Below are 14,647 nucleotides of genomic sequence, written 5' to 3'. Positions count from 1 at the left end.
AGCAGACAAGGAAGCAAGACATTTCTAACAATAGGAACGACGATCAAGCAACATGTACTGAATGCAAGCTAAATAATGGTCCTTTGGAAGTTCTCTGCCAAAGAACTTAACGTGAAAAAATGTAGTTAAAAATCAGCATCACAAACAACTACGCTGATTGAAAGAGTGTGCAGCCTTGGAGTGAACCCCTGCCCTAGAATACGTACCAGCTACCGACGTGGGTCTGCGGGGAGTGGGCGGAGGGGGTCTAGAAGGCCTGGGAGGTCTAGAAGGTTTGCAGTTTCCATTTGTGAGTAATGGAGAATCGCTGCCATTAACAGTCTTGTTTTCATTGGGAGCAGCATCTTCACAGCTTTCAAGGCCATTTGAGTTAGTCCTTCAGCAGGAAAAGACAGAAAGGAGAACTGTTCTAAGAGTGTGTGGAGGACATTAAACTTTATGAAGACACTAGAATGTAATAGCTATGACTAGGTGAGATTCTTACATTCATAATAATTCTAAAAACCTGTACCTCTGTATAGATGTACTAAGAGTTTATCTCCTGAGGTATGTGAAACCTCAGCTAACGAAAAGGTTGGGAAATAGGTATAATGTGTGTCACTGAAATCTCCTCTTTCATTTCCCAACTCGATACACCTGCCTTTAGGCCCAGGCTCTGGATTTTGCAGCTCAGCTATTTCCACCACTTGTCTCTAATGAGATGAGAAGCTGACTAAGATCTGAGAACAGCCCATGTGCGTTTACTCCACAGGGCTAGCATGTTCTCAGAACACACAGAATGCTTCAAATTTTTAGAAAACACCATATATTTTTAGAAATACACCAATTTTCCCCCTAAACTCAATTCTGGAAAGGGCTGCAGAATTTAGGACTAAGCATTAAAGTTTTGACCAACAGCTATGAATATAAGCTTCTCAACTCTACAAGAATTAAGAAATTAAATAGGAGCACTCACCCTTTCTGTACTGTTCAGTTACACCGAGCAGTGTATTAGTCTGATGTATCTGTAGCTCCTTAAGCAGAGTTACAGGTATCTACACCTTTACCTCTAAAGCATTTTACTTTCAGAATATGTTGAGCAAAATAAAAGGATTGTTAACTAAAGTTATAGTGGATTGACAGGTCAAGTACTTAGGCCATCAGTAATTAAACCATAGATTATTGTTTCATCCCAGTACCTCTAAAATTACATTCCTCTACATGTACACAAAATAAAAAGCAGTAGGTAAGCCTAAGTAAATAACAAGTCTCGGAGGAACAAGTAGAATCACATACATTTGATTGAAATACCATTGTCAAACACACTTTTGCTCTATACCAGGTATGGTGCACGTAATTCATACCATACCACGTGAACCGCTAAGTAAATGACTATGAAAGCGTGTACAAATCATTAGTGATCTGCAATTTCTAAGAGCTGTAGCTGAGGTTTCCCTCAGCCCCAGACAGCACACTGATGTTGTTTGAACATTAAAGGCAAAAGTGTAACCTCTTATCTTTAGTGTATTTGACCAGTTGGCTTAAGGTATAACAATGTATATCAAAACATTATTATACATGCAGCAATAACCACTGCTAGACATGTTCCAGGTCATTTACATGATCCTCAAAATGGACCTTTAATGAACACCAAAAACCCCACTGGTTGATACTAAAACCAAATCGGCTACTATTACTATTACTGTTGTTGTTATACTATTCCACACTCGGACGCTGCGAATACCCAAGCATGGAAACGTTCTCTGAGCATGAAAAGGAAACAGAACAAAAAATACCTTTCACGGGAAGACTTTAGGTGACATAGCTAAGAGTTACAATCTATTAAAAAAAAAAATCAGTGAAATTTAACTTAGCTACTCCAGATGTCATCCAAGAGTGTTGTGTATTATACAGATTAGTACTGGAAACTAATTAAAGTGGCATGGTGCTCATTGCAGGTTAATCCACCATCAAGTATGGTCACACTTCTATCCTACCAAGCAGCAGGGCATATAATCCGATATCGACCTTAAAACACTGCAACTGCTAGACAGCTTTTCGTATCTTCTTAACAAAGCTAAATATAATTCTGATACCTCCATGCTATAAAGCAAAACAGTGTAAAAATAACCAGCGCCATTTACTCACCAGTGGGATTTTTTTTTATTTTTTTTTTTTAACATTTTACTTTGGTTAATCACTGGGAGGAGGGTGAGGAACACGAAGGAAAAAATCCAAAAGATCAGTCAGGTATGGAGACAAACTGAAGCCAGAAGACAGGGCTCATATGGAAAACAATTTAATATGTGAATGTACAACAGCACAGTATCTTCGTTTAGGACACGCTCAGATCTTAACAGATCTGCCTGTTGCAGGGCATACTCAGAAGTCTTTCAATTGTCTTTATAAAACATACAATTCCACTTTCAAAACTGCAAACACTAAGAGACAGTATAAAAAAAAAGAGGAAAAAAAAGTCTTACCGTGTATCACTCCTTACTTTGGAGCTATCATTCTGTGTAGGACCTTATATATCAGAAAGAAAAAGACAACAGCAGTATAAGCAACATCCTGAATCATTTCCAAGAAAAGAAGCAGTCTTTAACACTCACATTTCTTTCAAATGTGGAGGTTATACACTATGTGCTGCTTATCTGCTGTCTTATTTCAAAATGGTATACATTTTGCATGTCTCTCTATATGTGCGTGTATACATTTTTTTAAAACCACTGCCACTGTGAGTAATATTTTCAACTTATGAAAGACATAACAGGATATCATTAGACTGTATGAATATTCCCAAACACACACAGTTTGATAACATTGTCTCCTGTCTTTGTAGCAGCATCAAGCAGCATTCTCCATTCTTCAGGTAGAACCGGCTTTTCATGTTCTCTCCCTTTTGAACGATGACAGGCAGAGCAGGAAAGACAACAACTTCTCTAAAATCTCTCTGGTTGGCTTGCAAGCAACCACGGGGGCTTTGTTTTCTGGGGCTCTCTAGCCTGGACCCTCCCCTTTCTCTGTAAATTATTTAGCATAAAGGCATTCAGGCAGGTACCAAATCTGGCTGCGCTCCAAACAGAGTTACGGCAGCTCCGCCTAGATTTGCAAACGTTTTGCAACCACTTATTCAGCCAGCTTGGAAATATCTGCCTTTTGTGCCAGCCTTTGCAACACTTGACTGTGCAGCACAGAACTGCTCATTCAGGTAGACAGTACAAATACTTTATTTCCATAGAATTAAACAAATGTCATTAACAAAGAAATCGGTTATCAATTCTGACGGGAACTCTGTACAGATCTAAGCCAAAGCCAAGGATGTGGCCATGGAAAGGACGTAGTCATGTAGTCGTGACAAGAATGTAGCCACAGTAAAGGCTTATGGTAACGTGCTGTTAGTGGGCTGGGCACAGAAGTGATTTTAATCCCAGAAAAGGAAATCTTAACTTAAAAAGCTACTGAGTGAACAACGTATTTCCCTGTAAGTACCTTTAGCCTGTACAATAAAAATGTATTAGACTAAGATTTAACTCTCCTCATGTGCTCCCGTCCCCTGATCATCGGAGAACCTTCTGCTGAACTTCTGGCTTGGTATGTCAACATCTGTCTTCACTGTGAGCCCAAACCCGTGTCTAGCACTCACTGCCACGACCTGAATGCCTTTCGCTACTTGCTAGCGCCTTGTTCTCAGTAGGTGAACGTCAGGAAACGGAAGAAAGCACAAATGAAACCCGAGTATTGCCTAAGAGGAAGGTTGTTACTTTCAGCAGGTATTTCTCCGGACACTCCCCAGCCCTGCTCTACAAGCCTCAGGCGACCCCAGCATTTGGCTTTCATTTACAAAAATATCCCTCACCATCAGATCATGTGAACAATCCTTTTAACAAGAGGTAAAGAAAAATGAACTAAAAGCTTTAAGAAGTAATGGTTACAAAGCTAGGGCGTTAATTACATTTTCCTATGACTTAAATGGAATTTCAACACAACTTCCTCTAGCCCTTTTTAAAAAAAAAACAAAAACAAAAAAACAACAGAAGCCTAACAATTTCCAATTAATTACCTGCCTAGTCTCTCCAATGCTCCCTTCTGGAGAAATAACCTCTTACCTGTTTCTATTTTGCAATGTACAATACCCTCAAAAATGCTCCATTGCCTGACCTGCAGCTATGGAATTAAAACCCCTTACTTTTTATTTTAGTGTAATTACACATTTTACATGTATTCAAGATTTTTAGTTAAAAATAATATAGTTATCAGAAACTGATGATACCAACTAAAAAGAACAGTGAAACTCTCTCTGCAGCATTCCACAGGGAACAAAATCTATGAAAGCTCTTATTTAAATGAGGGATTTCAAGAAAAACTAATATAAACTCATGTCTTCTAGTGAGCAGAACACTTATTATGATGAAATCAAAATAACTTATTTTACATTCTTTTCTGTTTATGATGTTATTAAAAATTCAGGGAAGCTAGAGGCTTTCATTAAAGTTTGAGATTGCTAGATACAAGTTAGCAAAGTCCAGGAAATAAAGATGCTGATCTTATTGTCATTACAGTAAGGCTGAAGAGCTTCACTGCGGACGACGACTCCACCTGAAAATAAAAATGCGTAACCGTCCTGGTCTCTATGAACAGAAGTTATAGAAACTGCCGTTATTAAAATTATTAAAACACTGTGTTAAAGTTTCCATTAAAAAAAAAAAGGCAGCTTTGTGTACCAAATATACACAGAGGGTAAATTTCAATTGAAAGTTACTTACTTCTTGTACTCGAGGCATCACCATTGGTTAGGAGCTCAGGATCCACCTGCATCCCGTCTAGACAGACGGACAAATCTCCTACCACCTCTGCTGGTTCTCGGTCACCAACAAGATGCAACGTCACCACTACCTGCTCAACTGAAAAAGTACAGAAATAATAGGAGTTTATCTTACTACCTGACACAAAAAAAAGTGCATTTTGTTCAAGAAGCCAAAAATACTTCTAAATATTTCCAGATGTCAGTAAAAAAATTATTTCTACAAAAAGGGGAAAACTGGAGCATAACCTTATTGCTGCCTAAAGAAAGGATTATCATTACAGCAGAGACCGAGTCTCACGTTTCTGCCCACATTTCTAAAGCAATTAGTACACCCGTCCTCAAAAACCTATTGTTAGGAAATGTAATTCACCTTATTCTTCCTCCAGAGCAGATAACAATTTTATCTTCCGATTGAAGTATTTCACACTTATCTAATGACATCAAGATTCACATTCAGAGTGCGAAGATTTTACATCATATCCCCAAACCAAAAATATTTTCAGGGTAAATAACTGTTTTTCAGTGAAACAGAACTGTAAAAACATTCTGAATTAAATGGTTTGAAACGAAACCCAATGAATTACAATTTACTGAAAAAGCAGGAGGAAGCTCATAAATGCAATCCGTAGTAACAAAAGGAATTCTCAAGGCCATCTACAGAGTTGCACACAGACTCATTAACAGACAATTCCTGACAAATCCTGCAGCATTCCAAGGTCTTATTAATCTTATACTTACGTTTCATACTGTTTGATTTCAGTGTCTCATGAATATCCAGAGCAGCGCTTCCCAGAAGGACATCTGATTTTAACGTTTGATGGCTCCAGACTCGAAAGTTTAATTTACTTACAGGAGTGACAATTCTGAAAAGAGAAAGTTGAGCGCTGTGTCAGGGCACTTGCTGGCAGGGGAAGCGGGCGAACCGAGCAATCTACTTCAACTGTCACTTAAAATTATTTAAAAACAAAGAAATAACAGTGGTAACATCAAACCATTTCTAATTACCACATTCTAGTATGTCATGTTTATATGTCATGTAAATCAAGACTGTTGCAAGACTGTTCAGACTGAATACATTTTTTTATTATTACTACCTTAAGGGAGGCATCTATAGAAAAAACTACCAGCTCACAACTGGCATCCGAGTGTAACCAGGATTAGAAAAAAGGACTGATTGCTGCAGGTTCACATTTCGTGAGTGTTCAGCATTTACGTACCTTGATGTGAGAATTTTTCACACAGAGAGGGAAGACATCTAATGTGCTTTCTGAAGAGGTTATCAGAAAATTTCAGGACATCCCATAAAAAGGGAAATACTCGAAAATACTAAAAATTATTTCAAGTGTTTTTAGAAGATGACTGTTCCCCTAATAAGCTGGGACATACTTACATCACACTATGACAAAGAAGCAGGAAGACATATAAAATTATTTAACAGTTTACTAGTATACTTCTGGCCTCGCAATGCATTTACTAAGAACAGAAGAACACGCTACATCATCTTAACAATTCAAAAACTTCCCTTACCACTTCGAGGAGTAGATGTATTACTTCTACAGTGTGCTAATTTGATTATGTCCTTGGAGAAACGGTCCCAGGTTTACTACCAGAAAAGACCTTTATGGACCCAACTATCACAACAGTTTCTCTTCATTCCAAAGCAAGTAATTCAAAGAAGAATTCAATCATTTATTCCTACCCCCCCCTTCCACCTCCCTGAGGCTTTTCTAAAATTTTTACTTGTTTCAGTAACACAAAAATCTGAACTTCATTCTAAGCATGGTGCCACAACCTGGAAGGATGCCCTCAGAGAGCACAGTACCAACACGGCCACGTCAGCCTCTACACAGTCCAAACAAGAGCCAAAGCTCTCTTGGAACATCTTGGAGAATAAAGGAACACTTCCAATCATCAGAAAAACCAAAAAGCCTAGATTTTTCTTTTTCCTTCTTAAAAGTATTCTGACAACAGCAGAAAGATGAGCATCACAAAATAGCTGATACTACAATCAAGAATGGACTCAGAAATTTTTTTTTCCCCAGAAAGTTGCTCTTAGAGGTAAAATAGTCACCTGCCCCTCACACTCCCTTGAGTTTTGAGAAGCCTTACAAGAGAAAAACAAATTTACATTCCTATCAGCTGCTGATACTGTATGAACATGTTTCTTTTTTGGTTGGTTGGGGTTTTTTTTGTTTTTTTTTTTGTTTTTGTTTTTTTTTTTGTTTTTTTTTTTAAATCCCTAACAGGAACTTCAAAGTAATTTTTAATACTAATATTCTTTTTCTATAAGGAACATTCTAACATTTATATATTTTAAAATTATTTTAATTTTAAGAAACATGTATTACAAATGACTGTTCATTTTCTTCGTAGAGAATTTCACTTGTATATGGTTGATAAATCCAGACTTTTGACAGTCAGACAATCCCTTCGGAATATGCAACTCCACCTAACAGGCTGCCTCCCAGGGGAGGAACCCATGGGCCATACCATCTGCAGGAGCCATTACAACTTTTCCTTTTTATTCTGGACCTGAATGTAAGCAGCTGTGTCAAAATATTTCCTAAAAAAGAATTAATTTACTAAGTTCCATGTAGCATTAGTGTAATCTTCAATGAAGGTGATGTGCATTGGGTGTCTCTGACACTGAACAACAGCAAAAATTGCCCAGGTATTATTATGTGGACTTGCACAGCTCAAGCCACAAACATTTCAATTAAAAAAAAAAAAAGAAAAAAGGCAGCTTTTAAAAGCTAAAAGAAAATTCTGCTCTTTCACATTGATACACATGTAAAGCACAAGGTTTTCTTCTTAAATTACTTTTTTGCAGTGGAAAGTAAAGGTAAACAGTAGTAACTAAAACTTTGTAATAATCTGAATTACAAGAAAAGAGCAGCCATAAAAAAGGTTTTCATCAGGCAGGAATGTTCAAGGTGCCTTAAGAATAATAATCTAGAATTTAAGCATAAACAAACGTGCAAGCACAAGACTGACCTTTATCCCAGATTTCCATGTGACACATTCGTAAGAGAAAACTAAACTTTATAGAAGCTGTAGATCTTTTTTTTTTTTTCTGTGCTTTACCTCAAAACACAAATACTGGGCCAAGCAAACGTCAACAGCTGTGTTCACCTTGAATCTAATGTTAGTTATGTACTCTGAAGGCACATATTAACCGGGAATTTTGTGCTTGTGATTGAATTTAGATGCGCGCAAGACTGAGCAAACTGGGTGTTCTACAGCACGGTACACAACAAAGTGGCACACAAAGAACAGCTACACTTTTCATGGTATTTCTGAAACACCAGAACCTTAAACGTGACAACAAAAACGTGCATGGGACCGTCAGTTTTGGTAAAAAATTACCTTACTTTCCTTACTACTCACAGAATTAAAGCTCCTTTGATATGCCATATACATTAATACAGAATATATTCCTTCATAAGCACTGGGTCCCTTCCATAGGGCATAATGCAATAGTTTGTAAATATATATCCCAGACTGTACCACCTTTGCTCCAAAAATTACACAAATATCTTCATATCACGTAACATTGAATGCCTTGCTTAAAATAAAACCGCAACCCCTTAAGTCCACTGTCAATTGCACTAACTTATCTCAAACTGGAAAACAAAACCATGAAACTTACACTGTAAGATGCTGTTTCCACTTCGGACTATTTGTATTGTTGCATTTTTCTGTCTTCTTTGACTGTCCATCTACTGAGACTTCCACGTAAGGGCTTGGTCCAAACCATTTATTTTTTTCTTTTAGTTTTGCTGAAATAACTGTTAAGAGAGAGAAAAATTTCAAATAATATTTTTCAGTTGTGTGCTTCAGTGTTCAAGTATCAGGTCATTCATGCCTGACAATAACGCTCAAGAAAAAAAAATACATTATATTGACAAAAATGCTCTTGCATTCCAGACCATTTTATACAATGCTATAGCTCACACAAATGTCTAAAACATGCAACAGTACTTCTATAACATCAGGTACTATAGTTAATAATCAGTATAAGGTCCACAAAAACGCTTCGGTGTTTGAAAGTAGAAAACACCCTCTACAACCTCCTCCTGTCTATCACCAGCCAAGAGAATTCCTGGAGTTTATTATACTTGCTTGTTAAAAAGCTCAGAACATGATCTGTCTCTCTCATTAAGGAATCATGGAAAACTGCCAACACTTCTGGTGAAAAGAACATCATTAAGAAAAAGAACTTTGTGTTAAGTTTTCTGTATCAAAGCAAACTAACAACAAACTGCGTTCCAACAACTACCTATTGTTCTAGAAACAACAAAACCTGGACAGGCCTTGCAGCTCTAAAGCTTTAATTTGTGGGTGGGGTAGGGTGGCTGTTTTGTTTGGTTAGTTGGTTTTCATGTTGTTTTTTTTTTGTTTTGTTTTGTTTTTTTAAACATTGAACATCATTGACTGCAACACTCCTGCCTTTCCAAACACTACATTACCTGCATTTACCCAGAGCAGCACGTGTCTGCCCCCGACTCTTAGATTACGAGTGTTCTTGGATTCCTTGACAACACTAAACTCACAAAACAGTACTTAAGACAAAAAATTATCATTTTTAATTGCCATGAACCCCACTTGATTCTACCAAAAACCAACTTGGTCTCCTGTGTTTTCAGCACCCACCTCAGCTGCACTACATCCTTAAAAAAAAGGGTGACTAATTCAAGCCCATATGGCTAATCTACCTAGATTCCCTTTATAGTCTATGCTCCTTTAGAGATTTAGAGAAGTAGCTTAGTATAAACTGCTCTCAACTGCTCCCAAGGGAAACTCTTTATATATTACAGACAACCTACAGAAATTAACTTGTTAGCTAACATTAATTTTCAAATAGTTCCCCTTCCCTTCACATCTCCGGTAGGTCTATACCGCAGCATCCCATGCCTCATCACAAGCTAACTCAAAGGCATCAAGACCTACTTTGAGGCAGCCCAAATCATCTGTCTTGCAACTGCTTTCAAGGTTCTTACACAGACAACCTGGAAGTTCATTTAAAACTAAAGAAGACAGCAGAGGGGGGAGGTGAGGGTAGGGCAGGTGGGGGGGCTCCATTTAAAGAAATGTCTTCAAAAAAGTAACACCTGCTTGAGCAGGAAATAGTCTGCTTGCAGACTGTGGCTGAACTTCTACAGAAATTCTGTTCAAACATATTAATAGTCTCAGTTCTAAATACTGAGACATTTCTTCAGCTTCGCTTTCTTTACGCGAGTCACAGGCCTTCAACAGAGCAAGCCTTAGAGAGCAATCACCACTTCAATCTGTAGCTCTGCTCTCCACAGCTATGTGGAGGATGCACCTCCTTCCAAACCTCTTCAATTTTTCTCTCCAACATCAACCTGTAGGGACAAGATTTCTCCTAAAGTCTCACGGCCTGTTCAAAAAAACCAAGCCTGTGACCTTAGTGTGACAGCTAGAGCCAGTGTAACTATTCAGTTACAACCTCCTTTCTAGTCCAAAGCTTTCCCATTTATTTTTGACAATTTTATTCATCCCCACAATATCAACTTTGTGAAACTTCTGCATATACCCACAGATTTCCACACTGAGGGTGCAAAATTTACTCTTGATGCTTTCAAACGTAGACCTGCGTACCTACACAGATCTCCCACCCCCAGGCTTTGGCTTTTACACTTCAGTAAAAATTGGCAGAGAGTAAAAGTAACGAAACCGTAGTAACTAAATTTCAGCTGCTGCTCTGTTCGTGGAGCACTGCAAAAGCAAAGCACGTCATGTAAATCTATTCCTCTGCAGTCTACAGATGCTCAATTACAGTAATATTCTCACCAACATTTTTCTTAAAGCTCCTTTACAACGATGGCCATAAAAACACGTAACAAGGGAGAGGCAATAAGTCAAATTTAATCAACAGCAGTTCGGATTCACTTAGCCTGAGATGTAAAAAGACTGTTAGGAGAAAGCGTTAGATTTGGTATTATGTCAAGTGTTAGTAACAGAAAGCAGTACCGTATTACATTATTAAATTTCAAAGAGGACTGTTCTGTACAATTTAACAGCATTCAAAAAGAATTATTCCTCTTTTTTTTTTAAACACAGAAATGTATCACTTCAAAATGCATTTTAGATAAAATCCTGAATAAAATAGACAAGTAATGATGGCATAACACCATCAATTTTATTGTATGACTTCTCTTAAGTTTTGTACAACTCAAAACTTCCTGAAATGCACCATACCAGTAACTTCCCTTTAATAGCGGGAAAAACTTTCACATTTCTAACCAAAAAAGATACATCCTTTCAAAAGGCTTACCAGTGATTTGAAGCTGTGATTTCATGGAAAACCCACTGGATGGTCCTGATTTGGATCCACTGCCAGCCATAATATGGGCTGGATCTTGAATCTGGATGAAGAGACAACGTAAACATTTTAATCCTCAGAAACACAAAACTGAAGCCATCTGGTTTTTGACACATAGATGCATTACCCTGCAAACAAACACACCACACTTTGTTTTCTTCCTAGTTCCTTCCCATTTTCCCAAAGTACAGAAAATAGTTTACAAAGGGCTTGGTCTCAACTATTGCATGATCTGTAAATATTCATGTTCTAGGCAAAAGATGGCTTTTGATTTTGTCCCTTCAATTTGCCAATTAACTGAGAGTGAATGATGTTCTAACTGCAAAGTTTGCCATACCCCTTATGTCTGAAAATACCTGCCTACTTTGATGTCGTAAGTCCTGGGTAAGAAGTTTATCTTCCCATGTCAAGTACTGGTTTAAAAAAAAAAAAAGAAAAAGAAAACGACAGTCCGCAAGCATAGGAAAGGCTGAAAGTAACTTATTACATTCAAAAGTGAATTTCAAATTTAGAGCTACCTGCTTCTGTATGTCTTTTGTTTTCATTTGGTCAGATCAAGTCTACAGACAAGGGCTATAATTCTACAAAGCACTTGGCTAGAAGAGGAAATCCATCACTTCTGAAAAAGGGTAAAACAATCTTCATCTACAGCCCAGCCTTCCTCTTCCCAGGCCCAACCCTCACACCTGCGCTAGCCTCGTCCTCCCAGCGCCAACCAAAGCAAGCAGGCATTCCTACTATTCTTTGAATTTAATTCCATTCAGTATTCAGTTTGGGGGGGCAGGGGCGAGAAAATGGACAAACAGTGTGCTATTTAATTAAACACAGACATCACTTTGGAAATATCCAGATATCCTGGTCTCCTATCCAGTTTTAAAACACATTTTCAGCTCAGCCTCCCCTACCGACTAAACTAGATATGTACCAGTAAATCCTCTACAGCAGATTACTCACTGGAAAATGGACGGGTTACTGAAGACTCCAAATTACCCGCTGGATACAACTTCCAGACTACTTACTGCATCCCCCTCAAGCCGTGTTCCCTCCTTTGTGCTATTTCCTCACTGTCTCCTGTGGTCATGGAATCATCGAATGGTTTGGGTTGGAAAAGACCTTAAAGACCACCCAGGGACACCTCCCACTAGACCAGGTTGCTCCAAGCCCCGTCCAGCCTGGCCTTGAACCCCTCCAGGGATGGGGCAGCCACAGCTTCTCTGGGCAACCTGGGCCAGGGGCTCACCACCCTCACAGCAAAGAATTTCTTCCTGATACCTCATCTAAATCTCCCCTCTTCCAGTTTGAAACTGTTCCCCCTCATCTTATGGCTCCACCCCCCGATCAAGAGTCCCCTCCATCTCTCCTGGAGCCCCTTTAGGGACTGGAAGGGGCTCTAAGGTCTCCCTGGAGCCTTCTCTTCCCCAGGCTGAACCCCCCCAGCTCTCCCAGCCTGTCCTCACAGCAGAGGGGCTCCAGCCCTCCCAGCATCTCTGGGGCCTCCTCTGGCCCCGCTCCAACAGCTCCGTGTCCTTCTGCTGTTGGTGGCCCCAGAGCTGGAGGCAGCACTGCAGGGGGGTCTCCCCCGAGTGGAGCAGAGGGGCAGAATCCCCTCCCTCGCCCTGCTGGCCACGCTGCTGAGGATGCAGCCCAGGATGCCGGGGCCTTTCCGGGCTGTGAGTGCATGTTGCCAGCTCATGTTGAGCTTCTCGTCCACCAGCACCCCCAAGTCCTTCTGCTCAGGGCTGCTCTCAAGCCATTCTCTGCCCAGCCTGTGTTTGTGCTTGGGATTGCCCCGACCCAAGTGCAGGACCTTGCACTTGGCCTTGTTGAACTTCATGAGGTTGGAACAGGATCACCCTCTAGAGCCTGTCCAGGTCCCTCTGGATGGCATCCCTTCCCTCCAGCATGTCAACCGCACCAGACAGCTTGGTGACATCTGCAAACTTGCTGAGGGCGCACTCATAACCTACTGCAAAACCATTCATCCACCTATCTATGTCTGACCTCTCTCTCTGGGCTCCCGTCTGGGGGGGGGCTCAGCTGCTCTGGCCAAGGGTCTGGCTAATCAGCCCCCGCAAATCTCCCAGCCCACTGCTGCACATCTTTGGTCAGCCACCAAATCTGACTCCCAAAGCAGATCAAATATCACATGCCATCTCTCAGGTCGTTTTCTGCACACAACATTATTTCCAACAAGGAAAGTAACATGTTATCTTAAGCTGCTGATATCAGTATCTTGAGTACAAAATGCTGTATGTATGAATTACCAACTGATAACAGCACGAGAGTCTAAACAAGCACGTGTCTTGCCCTCTGCATGCCATGCAAAACAGAATTTGAGAAAGAGAGCTGATCTGAATATTGCAGCTTTTTTTTTTTGGAGGCTGCAATCTGAAGAAAAAGTCTGTATACCGTGACACTGGTAATTCCACAGGTATTTCAAAAGTGGTAAAATGAGAAGTCCTTGCATCCTACAGCTCGCTGATGCTAGTCTTAACTACTGCAGAATATGACACCACACAAAAAACGTACTAATGACTTGCTTAAATAGTATATAGTGTTATTAGTGGAGTTCCGTACTGTTAATTGCTAGATTCTAGATATGAATCACACATCTAAATCCTGCTACAGTAAAAAAGCTTTTAATACACATATTTCAAAAGTAGCCTAATTTTAAAAGATTTAGAGGACAATTCTTAATTCCGATCCTGTGATTAGTTCTATCAAACTCACTAGGTATCCATTACGCTTTAAGAAAGCGTATGAACAGCAACTAGACAGAGACAGACATACTGGATAGCCTAAAGGAGGTTGCATTTACAGAAGAGCTGCTCTTTTCCACCTGGAGAAACAACACTGTACATAACACAAACGCGATTACCAAAGGTGATAATTTTCAATTGAAGTCATACAGTAATCACATACAGCACACAACATTCATTCAGAAGCACATGTTAAAGCTAACTTTCATTTCTAAGTCTGCAAAATACACTCATTAAAATTATTTTATTAATATTTGGTCATTTTCATTGAGAATACACCGAAAAACTTCTAGCAGCTTAATCGCATCTGAAGTGACTGTCCTGCAAACATTTGTTGAGTTAGCACGTATGTGCCGGTGTGTACTTGGCAAGCCACAGTTTTCACTAACAACTAGCTTAAGTAAAGTGTCAAGAATCTACTGCCTCCTGATACTTCTAAAAAAAAAAAACCACCACCAAACTACACTGCACATTGCCTAGTTCTCTCAGCTGCCAAGCTGCCATAAGTTTCTAATTATTTTTGAACAATAAAATTGAGGAGTCTTACTTTATTGCACGCTAAAATCCAGAGGCTCTTCACTTAAAGCAAGCTCCACTAGTTAACCAGGAAAAAGAAGAGTTCCAGAGGAAGAAGCAACAATTTACCTGTGCCCTGCACGTAAATAGCCCTACTTCTCTTTTCATATTTTCGAATACCTTGACCCCAACAATTCTTCTGTCCCCCTGAACCAGCAGCTGAAAAAGACCCAGTGAGCA

General features: G+C 39.5%; 1 protein-coding gene across 2 annotated transcripts in view; it reads right to left on the bottom strand.

Annotated features, from left to right (window-relative positions):
* The window catches only part of ITCH (itchy E3 ubiquitin protein ligase), a 61,792-nt gene that overhangs the window by 24,389 nt on the left and 22,756 nt on the right, over positions 1 to 14,647 (bottom strand). For both annotated transcript variants that reach the window (XM_074605337.1, XM_074605338.1), the window contains exons 2-7: positions 11,085 to 11,175; positions 8,436 to 8,574; positions 5,525 to 5,649; positions 4,746 to 4,883; positions 2,463 to 2,505; positions 207 to 376 (exon numbers count right to left, since the gene is read on the bottom strand). In XM_074605337.1, coding sequence (XP_074461438.1) covers positions 207 to 376; positions 2,463 to 2,505; positions 4,746 to 4,883; positions 5,525 to 5,649; positions 8,436 to 8,574; positions 11,085 to 11,154 — 685 coding nt within the window. In that variant the 5' untranslated portion in view covers positions 11,155 to 11,175. The remainder of the gene's footprint in view (positions 1 to 206; positions 377 to 2,462; positions 2,506 to 4,745; positions 4,884 to 5,524; positions 5,650 to 8,435; positions 8,575 to 11,084; positions 11,176 to 14,647) is intronic.

Source organism: Larus michahellis, chromosome 12, assembly GCF_964199755.1.
Source record: "Larus michahellis chromosome 12, bLarMic1.1, whole genome shotgun sequence".
In the NCBI taxonomy this organism is placed as follows: Eukaryota; Metazoa; Chordata; class Aves; order Charadriiformes; family Laridae; genus Larus; species Larus michahellis.
Note: the sequence above shows the minus strand (reverse complement) of the source record. Positions and strands in the feature narration are given on the sequence as shown.